This window comes from Dipodomys merriami, unplaced genomic scaffold (genome assembly GCF_024711535.1).
Source record: "Dipodomys merriami isolate MVZ:Mamm:240054 unplaced genomic scaffold, mDipMer1.0.p SCAF_477, whole genome shotgun sequence".
Taxonomy (NCBI): Eukaryota; Metazoa; Chordata; class Mammalia; order Rodentia; family Heteromyidae; genus Dipodomys; species Dipodomys merriami.
In genome coordinates this window covers 492,296-503,847 of record NW_027206043.1, presented here as the reverse complement: position 1 = coordinate 503,847, position 11,552 = coordinate 492,296, and the positions used below count along the sequence as shown (strand labels likewise).

General features: G+C 54.8%; 1 protein-coding gene across 3 annotated transcripts; it reads right to left on the bottom strand.

The window, feature by feature from the left end:
• Positions 1-4,189: 4,189 nt before the first annotated feature.
• LOC138808780 (ATPase GET3) lies at positions 4,190-11,119 on the bottom strand. Of its 3 annotated transcripts, none has more exons than XM_069994972.1 (8): positions 10,930-11,119; positions 9,814-9,961; positions 8,376-8,447; positions 6,718-6,866; positions 6,462-6,612; positions 5,361-5,468; positions 5,062-5,259; positions 4,190-4,529 (listed from the first exon to the last, which is right to left on the bottom strand). In XM_069994972.1, the coding sequence occupies exons 1-8, from the start codon at positions 11,088-11,090 to the stop codon at positions 4,398-4,400; spliced, it is 1,119 nt and encodes a 372-aa protein (XP_069851073.1). In that variant the 5' UTR covers positions 11,091-11,119; the 3' UTR covers positions 4,190-4,397. The 3 variants fall into 3 exon arrangements, with proteins under 3 accessions (XP_069851073.1, XP_069851075.1, XP_069851074.1); XM_069994974.1 differs by lacking the exon at positions 10,930-11,119 and adding an exon at positions 10,761-10,827; XM_069994973.1 differs by lacking the exon at positions 8,376-8,447 and having other exon boundaries at positions 10,930-11,116.
• Between the last annotated feature and the right edge of the window lie 433 nt (positions 11,120-11,552).

Genomic DNA, 11,552 nt, shown 5'->3' with positions numbered 1-11,552 from the left:
CCCCCCCCACGTTGCCCTCCACCCCGTCCCTTTCCCCCTCACCACGCTGCCTCTCTACTCCTTGAGTCCTCGGGGCCTCCATGACCAGTTCTTGGAGCTGTGGCGTACCCCACCCCACTTTTGGCTTGCTCTCCTCTCTCTCAGCTGGTGGAAGCCCTGAGCATCTGGGTCCCCCCCCCCTCGCACCCCCAGTCTGGCCCTCGGCATCACGCTGCCCCCCTCCCCACTGCTGTCCACCTCCCCCATGGATTCCCCTCCCCCTTCTCCAGGGTCCACCATGACCCTGCCGCCCCCATCCAGCCACCCCCCCAGCCCTCCCACCCCACCCCAGGAGAAATCTTTCCTTGAACCCCATCTGTCCTTCTAAAGCTCTCCAGCCTAGGCTTCGCTCACCTGTTTGGAGGGTGACTGCTGTGGGGACACACGGGGACAGAGACTGAATGGGAGGCTGGCTCCTGGGCTGGGTGGGGCTAAAGGCAGACCCTGGGCGGGAGGGGGCTGGGAGTGGGCGTGGGCAGCCCCTCCCAGGCCCATCCCCCCCCCCCCCAGCAGAGTGGCAGCTTGATTGTTTGGAGAAGTTCCCCGCCAGTTTGTCACCAGGGACAGGAGAAGTCAGGGACGGGAGAAGACAGCCCGTCCTTTCCCAACTCCTCCGGGTCTCCCTCCCCAGTCAGCTTCCTGGCAGGTCTGAAGCTTCTGGAATTGAGAGCTTTGGGGGAGGGGGCAAGGAGAGGGAGAGGGGGAAAGGGTAGGGGGCCTTTCCTTCCCAGAAACACAGGCGGGCAGCTCAGAGAGGTGGAGTGACCCCACATTTACCTGTAATCACAGTCACAGAAAATATACATGGCAGACCCAGATAGAAATTCAGCTTCATGGGGCTGGGAAGGTGGCTCAGTGGTAGAGCGCTTGCCTTGCATGCCTGAGGCCCTGGGCTGATTCCTCAGCACCACATAAGCAAAAAGAAAAAAAGCCGGAAGTGGCGCTGTGGCTCAAGTGGTAGAGCACTAGCCTTAAGCTGAAGAGCTGAGGGACAGCGCCCAGGCCCAGAGTTCAGGCCCCAGGACAGACCAAAAAAAAAAAAAAAAATCAGCTTTACTTATCATAACAGAGGCTGTCAGAAAAACTTCCAAAGTTCAAGTCACACCTAGCCCTCTTCCCTATTCCAACAGGTAGATTATAAGGCAGAGGGACCCTGTGTGCATGCTCAGCTCAGTGACACACTTCATACAGACACATGGGGTGAGCAGAGCCCACTAAGTCCCCAGAATTACTTCACACACATTCACATTCACATACACATACAGGGCAGAATCCTGATTTCTCCAGGACAGAGATGTATTCAGGGTGTTGAAAACTCTGGGGACACCATCCTTTCTCAAGGAGGCTGAGATCTGAGAGTCAATGGTTCAAAGCCAGTCCAGGCAAGGAGTCTGTGAGACTCTTGAGTAAACCACCAAAAAGCTGTGTCTCCAGTGGTACAGCACCAGCCTTGAGTGAAAAAGCTAAAGGATCATGCCCAGGCTCTGAGTTCAAGCCTGAAATAAAACGGAGAGAGAAAAGGAGACATAGCAAAAAGGATTTGCAGGGCTGGGAATGTCTCCCTTAGTGGTAGAGTGCTTGCTTAGCATTCATGAAGCCCTGGGTTGGATTCCTCAGTACCACATACACAGAAAGAGCCAGAAGTGATGTTGTGGCTTAAGTGCTAGGTGAGCAAAAGAAGCTTAGGGACAGTGCCCAGGCTGTGAGTTTAAGGCCCATGACTAGCAAAAAAAAAAAAAAAAGAAAAGAAAAAAGGATTTGCAAGCTGGTACTCGTGACTCACGCTTGTAATCCTAGCTACTCAAGAGGCTAGATCTGAGGATCATGGTTCAAGGCCAGCTGGGGCAGGAAAATCCATGAGACTCATTTCCAATGAACCACCAGAAAACTGAAAGTGGACTGTGGCTCAAGTGGTCAAGCACTAGCCTTGAGCTGAAGAACTGAGGGACAGTGCCCAGGCCCAGAGTTCAAGCCCCAGGACTGGCAAAAAAAATTAAAAAATAAATAAAAAATATATTAAGGATGGAGCTCTGGTAGAAGGACCTGGAATTCCATCTCCAGCACTGAAAAAAAGAAAGTCATTCACACTATGAGGGACTTTGTTCCTGTAATGTCTCACCATGTACAGAAGCTCATGAAACCCACCAGCGTTTAAGGGAAGTGAACACATCACACATACCAAGCCAGCTCCTCCCCAGCTCTTCCTTCTGCTGTGTTGTATGCAAACACACCTAGACACGCACCGTCCCTCACACAGCCAGCATCGCTAGAAACACACAAACTCGGGGACAGAAGTCCTTGTCCCCACATTTGGCACGGATCCCAGACAGATGCTCACTCTTTACCGGCAACCCCAGAAAGGGGGGCACATTCTTTGGCACATATGGCATTCACATCCCCACTCTGTTTAGTAACCCAAAGACAGTCCCGTGGGAATGGGGGTGAGAAGGGCAAGGTTCAGGGGTCAGTCTGAACTTGGGGGGGGGGTGTGGTATGTGGTGCCCAAGATGTTCACGAACTCTTTGCATTTGCCCCTTGTGTGCTAAGATTGGCAGATACCTCTACTCAGCACCACCCAAGGCCCAGCAGGCCGGGACATTGTGTTCTCAGGTTGGCAGATGTTTGCCCCGCCCGGGGTAATTAGGATCCGGCTTAGACTGGCCACCCTCAGACCGGTGTCTCCGCCGTCCAGCTGCTGGGCAGCCTATAAACTCTAGAAAAGAGGGTCACCTGAGGTGGTGGCACCAGACGCAGGACCTAGACATTCTCACATCAGCTGTGTCCCCATGCTCTAGCACTTACCCTATCCTTGCTGGGGCTCACCTTCCCATTCCTGCTCATCCCCACTCTCCCAGATCCCCCCCACCCCCCACTTCCCATCTCAGACCCCCCCTTCCCGCACCAGACTGGTGGGCAGGCCGCCCTGACAACTTCACGGTTGATCATCCATCTTAACATCAAACAATAACAGTTTCTGGCAGGTCAGTGCCTGATGCTGTTGTAAAATTCCTTCACGCTTAGGGCTGTTTGTTGGTGCACAAAGTATGGAGCGCTGAGTCTCATTATCCAAATAAGCAAATAGGGAACCTGGCTCTGAACACAGATTGCTGGAACGGCTCGGATCTGGTCAGGCAGTGAGGCCGGAACCTGGGGTCCTCAGCTCTGCTGTATCCACCTCCCCCATTTGTTTATGCACACCCCAACGTGCCCACACGCGTTTGCTTGCACACACCCGCAAGCATTGCAGCGTGGAGTTGGGGGACGCGTCTAGGCTCGTGGCTGGGTTCCCCTTATACGCACACCCTGGCAAGCCCAGACTTTGGGTGTGTACACCCTGAATACCACTTCCTGAGTCATGTGTCTTCTGACCCCCCATGTCTGTACCCCTCCCCCGCCCCCCCAAAGAGCTCCAGGCCTGGAACTTGCAAAACACTCAAAGTCATGCCAGGTCTGGAGTCTGCCAGGCAGAGATGACCACGGCTGCCCAGGAGGTGGCGGGGGCGGGAGGGGGCAGGTCAAGGGGACCCCCTACGTGCCTCCCAGCTGCCTGTGCCAAGTGTCTGGTGAACCCCGTTTTCAACACTCAAGAAGCGGGAGGCACATGCTGCAGGGGGCCCCCTCTGGAAGTGGGTCCAGCCTTTGGGGTCCCTTCCAGCTGGAAGCCTCTACCATGGGGTTCCCCTAATCAGCTCCATCTTCCAAGGTCTTTGCTGGGAAGGGCAGCGGTCGGTGGGGGTGTGTGTGTGGAGGGGAGGTGGAGATTCTTAATCCCCAGTCTGGCAGGCCCAGCCTCAGCCCAGGGCGCCCACTAATTCCCAAACCAAACAGCAGGCCTTGCTGGGCCCACTGCCGGCTTAATCCGCTCCCCACCAGCCTGGGGCGGGCCAAGGGGCCTCCACATTCCCACACTCTGAGCTTCCAGCCCTCCTCCGTCCCATTTTCAGGCTTTGATGCCCCCAGCAGGGGCTACCCACTCAGAACCAGAACAAAGCGCCTCCCCCTCCCCAGACATCCTCCTTCCAAAACTGCCAGGATAAACACACACCTCTGCCAGGTCTCTGGACCCCTTTAGACGGGATGCCCTTGTGCAGTGTGCGACCATTCAACTTGCATGAAGGCACCGGCGCCTCCCGGTGTCAACAAACACAGCTGTCGAAGGTTATTTTATTGAGGAGCGAGAGACAGGGAGAGGTGGGGGCGACCGCAGGCCCCTCAGCCCCACCAGGGGGAACAGACCCCCTCTCCCCGCCTCCTATTCCCCCCATGGGTCTCCCCAGTACTATGGGGGACTTTGTGCAAACTCTGCCCCGTTTGGGGAGTGTGGGTGTGGAATGGCAGCAGCGAGGGCTGGTGCGGTGCTACTGGGCGCTGGGGGGTTTGTAGGGCTCCAGGAGGAGGGCAGAGAAGGTGTTGACCTTGTCTGACCCCCGCACCTCGTGCGGTAGCAATGGTAGCTTCACGATATGGAAGTCTTCATACAGGTCCTCCATCTGCAGTGGGGACGGAGGGCAGAAAGCAGCCACCAGGGGCAGGAGAGAAGGGCAGAAGAGGTCCACACACGGGTTAGGCTAGGAGTCCCCCAGGTTCCAGGAGAGAAGAGGGGGCCTCATAGTATCTTAGGTGGGAGTGGCCTGGTGATATGGGGACCCTTGGACTAGGCCTCCCGTTCCCCAGGGCCCCGGGAACCCCAGTCAGGCCAGAGGCTCTGAAATGGGGACAAAGGACAGGAGGGTCAGAAAGAGAGGAAAGAAATAAAAGTGCTGAGTTGCCCAGCTTGGTAGCTCATGCCTGTCATCCCAGCTACTCAGGAGCTAGGAAGATCAAGGTTTGAGGCCTGGGCAAAGAGTTCCTGAGACCCATCTCAATCAGGATGCCAGGCAGGGTGATTCACACCTTTCATTCCTACTTACATTTACAAGGGTGGCATGAATAGGAGGATCGTGTTCTGAAACCAGAACCCTCCCCCTCTCCCCCCTCAGGGTGAGATCACAGAGAAGTCTAGGCCGGGAAGGGAGGGCATACCTGGTCCAGGTATTTGGCTTGGATCTTGTGGCGGGCCTCACACATCTTGCAGGGCTTCTCGGGGTCAGGGAAGACGAGCTGGTTCACAATGATATTGTGGGTGTCAATCTTGCACTTGGCTAACTCCTGGATCAGCCGCTCCGTCTCGTACAGGGACAGGAACTCGGCGATGCACACGCAGATGAAGGTCGTCTGCTCCTGCAGGGTACCACAGAGGATGGTGAGGGATGGCCCAGCCTGGTGCCCACCCTCCCAGTGCCCATCCTCCCGCCCCCGCCCCCCACTGGGCCCCAACTCACAGGGTCTTTGAACTGTTCACTGACAGAGCGGATGACAGGTAGCGTCTCCTCTAGTTTGGAGGCCAGCTGGTCCGCGTTCATGTCTCCTAGGCCTAGCATGTTGCACATCTGAGGAGAGGGCAGAGTCCCCACTTACCTGGGGCCCAGGAAACGCTCCAGATTGAAGGGGCTCAAGAAACACAGGTGTTGGGAGCTGGGAAGGTGGCTTACGGTGGAGTGCTTGCCTGGCATGCATGAAGCCCTGGGAGTAAGTCCAAACAAACAGAAAAAGCCAGAACTGGCACAAGCAACTGGTAGGGCGCTAATGTTGAACAAAAAGCTCAGGGACAGTGCCCAGGCCCTGAGTTCAAGACCCAGGACTGGCAAACAACAACAAAAAAGTACAGGTGTGTGTGTGTGTGTGTGTGTGTGTGCGTGCGTGCGTGTGTGTATGTGTGTGTATGTGTGTGACTATCATCTCCTTGCTGGTTAAATGCAATGAGCCTGCAGGGGCTCCTGGGGCGGAGCCTTATCCCAGGGTGCCACTTTGGGTCAACTGTGGTTAAGGCCTTGGATCTCTCTCTTTTTTTTTTGGGTCCGGTCGTGAGGCCTGAACTCTGCGCCTGGGCACTGTCCCTCAGCTCTTCAGCTCAAGACTAGCGCTTTACCACTTGAGCCACAGCGCCCCTTCCGGCTTTTTTCTTTTTTGCTTATGTGGTGCTGAGGAATCGAACCCAGGGCCTCATGCATGCAAGGCAAGCGCTCTACCACTGAGCCACCTTCCCCGCCCAGACCTTGGATCTCTTGCAGCCTCAGTTTCCCCATCTATAAGCCTGGCACACATTGACATCACAGAATGGTACTGGGCACATAATAGGTGCACAGTGAGTGTCACGGTAAACAGGTAACCGGCAGGGCTACTGTGAGGCTGAGCAGGTGGCTGAGGAGGTAAAGCCACTGCCTGGGGTCGCATAGCTGGGCTGTGCAATAGAGGGCAGAAGATGAGATGAGGTCGAGTATGCGCTGTGCCCCCCATGCCTGTCACTGGACTATGTTATACATCCTTCCTGGAGTAAGAGGAGAAAGAAGGAGGAGGGAGGGGTGGGGGAGGGACCAGCCTGCCTGGGAGATGAAGGGGCTGATCTGCGTTTTGATCTGCATGAGTCGGCCCAGGCCTCGTTCCACGATGGTGGGGAAGTTGAGCAGCCTGAGCGTGTGGCCCGTGGGTGCCGTGTCAAATACCACCACGGAGAAGTTCATGCCCTTCACCAGCCTGAGGGGAGAGGAAGATGGGGCGGGAGGGGGTGGGGGGAGGGAGGTCAGGTCTGGCCTCTCCTCTGCCAGACAGCCCCCCCCACCCCCAATGGCTGGGCCTGACCTCATGACCTCAGCATAGCTCATGGCCTCGTCGATACCCGGGAAGGCGCTCATGGCCTCCTGCATCATTTTCTTGCCCATGCTCAACATGTTGTCCTCCTCGAAGAACTCGTCGGGCAGCTCAGCCACACCCAGGCTGGGGTCGATCTCCTGGGGACCCGAGGGGACCAGAGTCAGGCACCGCGCCACAGGGGGCCTGTGTCTGTCTAACCACAGGCCTGCATGAGGCCTCAGCCCTGCCTTGGGGGACACAGGTTCTGGTACAGGCTTTTACAAGCCAAGCTGAAATTTGCAAACCGGGACTAGGGCTCCAAAGGCAAACTTAAACCATCCCTGGACAGTAAGGCCCTGTTCCCAGTCTGGAAGCTGGTTCCTGAACCTCTTCCAGATCATTCTAAGGTGAGCCTTCCTTGAACACTGGATCTCCTAGTAATGCCCTCCTCCTCACACCCCATGTAACTGTGTGTGTGTGTGTAGCAGCAGTCCTGAGGCTTGAACTCGGGGCCTTGGCACTGTCCCTGAGCTTTTGTTCTCAAGGCTAGCACTGTACCACTTTGAGCCACAGCTCTAGCTCTAGATTTTTCTGGTGGTTCATTGGAGATAAGAATCTCATGGACTTTGCTGCCCAGGCTGGCTATGAACTTTGATGTTCAGATCTCAGTCTCCTGAGTAGCTGGGATGACAGGCGTGAGCCTCTCGGGCCTGGCTGGTAACCCAGGGCCTTGTGCTCTTGCTGAGCTTTTCTTGCTCAAGGCTGGCATTATACCACTTAAGCCACAGCTCCACTCCTGGCTTTTTGCTAATTGTAAATAAGAGTCTCTTGATTTGTCTGCCTGGGCTTTGAACCTGGAACCGCAGATGTCTGCCTCCCAAGTAACTAAGATTATAAACATAAGCCACTAGCACCTGGTGAGCATGGCTTTATTTTTTTGTAGGGATTGAACTCAAGGTCTTATGATTAGCCATGTACAGATTTTCTGTGTGCATTTTGCATTTTGAGATATGTTCTGAATAGCTTTGATGGAGCTGGCTTATGACTCGAGACCCTCCAACTTTTGCATCGCAAGTAAGTAGCTGGGATTATAGGTATGAGCCATCATACCCAAATTCAGCCTCAGCATTGAAACCTCCATGGGTCCCGCTATCCAATGTCTCTTGGCTGTCACCTTTATGCAGCCCACACCCCTTGGGTTGTTCCTCTAAATGCTTCTTCTTTGTGTGCTCATGAACCCCCGCCCCAGCTTCTCCCCAGCTCTGATACTGCTACAACTAGGTGCAATCATTCCTTTCTTGCTCCCCGTTCCCATACACACTTGTCAAGTCAGATGGCTCTGGGGCTCTCTTGAGAGATGCTGATCTGGTGTCTTCCTCAAACCTTGCCGTTCCACTGACTGCTGAGGCCCTGGCCTCAGTGAGAACAAAAGTCACTGGCTGCCCCCAGCCTCATCTCCATCCTGCAAATACTCCAGCTCTCCATGTCTCGGTCTGCCCCTGACCCTGGCAGAACCTCCCTTCTGGCTCTGTGCTGTACAGAGCTCTCCCTGCCTAAGGACAGTGCTCTGCCTAAATCACTGCTAACCCATTCTCATCACAATCAAATATGCTTTACCATCAGTTTTCTTAAAAATATCCTCCCAAAGCCAGACCTGGTGCACACACCTGTACTGTAGTCCTAGCTACTTGGGAGGCTGAGGTAGAAGGATAGCTTGAGCTCAGGAGTTCCAGGCCATCCTGGACAACAGAGAAAAACCTCTTGTCACTGGGCACTAGTGGCTCACGCCTGTAATCCTAGCTATTCAGGAGGCTGAGATCTGAGGATGGTGTTCTGAGGCCAGTCCAGGCAAGAAAGTCTTTAAGACTCATCTCTAATTAGGTACCAGAAAAAAGCTGGAAGTAGAGCTGTGGCTGAAACTGTAGAGCACTAGCCCTTGAGAAAAAATACCTTAGGCACAGTGTCTTAGCCCTAACTTCAAGTCCCAACACATCAGCACTAAAGGCAAAAAAAAAAGACCTCTTGTCTGGGAATCTCACTTAATGGTAAAGTGCTTGCCGAGCCTTCATGAAGCTCTGGGTTCGATTCCTCAGTTCCACATACACAGAAAAAGGCGGTGCTGTGGTTCCAGTGGTAGAGTGCTAGCCTTAAGCAGAAAAGCTCAAGGACAATGTTGAGGCCTTGAGTTCAAGCCCCAGGACGGATAAGAAAAAAAAGCCAGAAGTAGAGATGTGGCTCAAATGGTAGAGCACCAGCTTTGAGCAAAAAAGTTCAAGGATAGCACCCAGACTCTGAGTTCAAGTCAGTACCAGTGCAAAAAGAAATGAATAAAATAAATGGGGCGCCCGTGGCTCATTACTGTAATCAAAGCTACTCAGGAGGCTGAGATCTGAGAATCACGGTTCAAAGCCAGTCCAGGCGGGAAAAGCCCTAAGACTCTTATCTCCAGTTAACCACTGGACGTGCTGTGGCTCAAGTGGTAGAGTGCTGGCCTTGAAATGAAAAGATGAGGGACAGTGCCCAGGCCCAGAGTTCAAGCCTCACAACCAACAAAACAATAAAAATTAAAAAGTGTAAAAGTAAAAAAAAAAAAAAAAAAAATACGCTGGGCACCTGTGGCTCAGGTCTGTAATTCTACCTACTCAGGAAGCTGAGATCTGAGGATTGTGGTTCAAAGCTAGCCCAGACAGGAAAGTCCATGAGCTTCTTATCACCAATAAACTCTTCAAAAACTGGAAGTGGCACTATGGCTCAAAGTGGTATAGCATTATCCTTGAGCAAAACAGCTCAGGTACTCTGCCCAGGCCCAAAGAGTTCAAGTCCCATGACCAACAATAAAATAAAATAAGAATACCTTCCCAGTAAACTCAGAATCAATGCCAAGCTACTCCCAGTGGCTTGCAAGAACTCATACCATCATCTCTTCCTATTCCTCCTTAGCTTTGCATACTTTGCTTCAGTTGCTCCTTCCCATTCCTTAAATCAGTTTGTACTCATTCCTCAGAGGGCATGTTAGGAAGGGGTGAAAATAGGCCAGGACTTAATTGGTGGCTAGTGGTGTGCCCGAGCAAGAACTGTGTGTGAGCTGAGTCCTGCCTGACTTACCATGGCAAAGAGGTTGTCATAGCCTTTGACCTTGGTAGGCACCTTGGAGAACTTCTGGTCAAAAGCATCTGAGATGTTGTGGGCTGGGTCTGTGGAGATGATGAGGACACTTTCCCGCCCCTTGGAGAGCTGGACTGCTAAGCTGCAGCTGTTAGAAGGAAAGGTTGGAAAGCTGATGAGTGAGAGGTTGGGCACTGGTCCAGTTTCTATCAGAGAAACCAGAGACTTGGCTTGGCAGGTTCGGTGGGGGAGCTCTGTCAAGACATCACCTGTGATCCACAACGTGGACTAAGGGTAGGAAATAAGGTTTAGTTATTGAGGGAGCTTGGCCTGGTCCTGTTTTGCTAGGCACCCAGTGGCATAAACCATCAGGCTGTCATAGTTTACCTGTGTTCCCTTCCTCAACCAACTCTGGGCCAGGAGGTCCTCTGCTTCCTGCTAAGTTCAAGATAGTTCATGGCCCCAAGCGCGGGCGGGAATGGTACTCAAGCCTGTAACACTCGCTACTCTGGAGGCTGAGATCTAAGGATCACAGTTCAAAGCTAGCCGGGGCAGGAAAGTCTTGCCTCCAATTAGCCATCAGAAAGTCTGAAGTGAAAAAAAAAAAAAAAAAAAACCTTGAGTGAAAGAGCTAAAGGACAGCTCCCCCCCACGCCCCCGATTCTGAACTCTAGCCCTGGGACCCTCACAAAAACAAAAAGTTCACGAGGTCCTCGTGTCCAGGATAATCTGCCCCCCCCCCCCGGATCCGTTTCCCTCGGGGCGGGTGGAGAGTCTGATCACGTGCCCTCCCCTCCCCGCCCCCACGGTAGGACAGCTGGCCCTGGGGGCCCTTCCTCTCCACTCGGGGCGGACTCGGGCGCCGTGGGGCTGAGGGGGACACCTGCGTGTCCCTCGACCCCTCCCCCCGCCGGCCCCCAAAGTGCGGGATTCCCCAGGTCCCGCACCTCAGCCCCACAGCAGCGATCCGAGTCCGAGGACGGGAAGTCCTCTTGGCTACGGTTGGAACCCGGAAGACCCCCGGCTCGGCCGCCTCGGTGTCCGGCTCCGGCCTCCCCCTCGCCCAGGGTGGTACGTCCCACCCGCCGCTCCGGCTGCCGCCGCGGCCCTGCTCACCTGCAGGTGGTCTTGCCCACGCCGCCCTTGCCCCCGACAAAGATCCACTTGAGGCTGCGCTGCTCGATGATGTTGCTCAGCGTGGGCTCCAGCGGCTCCACATCAGGCGCATCCTCGAACTCGTCCGCCTCAACCCCCCACCCGGCCACTCCCGCCGCCATCTTGGAACCGGCTCACGTGACCGAGCGGAGCGCACCACGCGGCGCGCCCCCCGGGGGGGGCGGGAAGTGTGCCCCCCGCGTTCCTCCTCGAGGCCGTGGCTTCCCTCGCAGGAGAGCACAGAAACGATAGCTTCGCGCTCTCGTGTTTCCAGCGTCCACCTCGCGCACCTCTTGACTCCCTTTTTCCAGGATTCCCCCTACCTCAGGGCCGTGTTGGTACGGTCCGGATCACTCCCCTCTTCTGATTGGACGGCAAGTCTTGCAGCCCTCTTTCCATTGGTGACATCTTTTCTTACTTCCACCAATCATTTCCACGTCCCGGTAGCCGCCGTCCTCTCCTTAGCAACCAGCCAAACACCCGAGTCCGAGTTGGTTCCCCGAAGGGAGAGCCGAGATCCCGCCCGGCCTCGAGTCTGCAGGCTTCCTTTCGCGTCCATCACGTCTTCTCTAACTTGAGTCTCA

Excerpts from the sequence above, each read along its gene's own strand:
- LOC138808780 (XM_069994972.1), bottom strand. The coding sequence starts at position 11,090 with ATGGCGGCGGGAGTGGCCGGGTGGGGGGTTGAGGCGGACGAGTTCGAG. Across the intron at positions 5,469-6,461 it reads TCAGCCCCTTCATCTCCCAG|ATGTGCAACATGCTAGGCCT; the intron begins GCAGGCTGGTCC and ends CCCTCTCCTCAG. Across the intron at positions 5,260-5,360 it reads GTGAACAGTTCAAAGACCCT|GAGCAGACGACCTTCATCTG; the intron begins GTGAGTTGGGGC and ends GGTACCCTGCAG.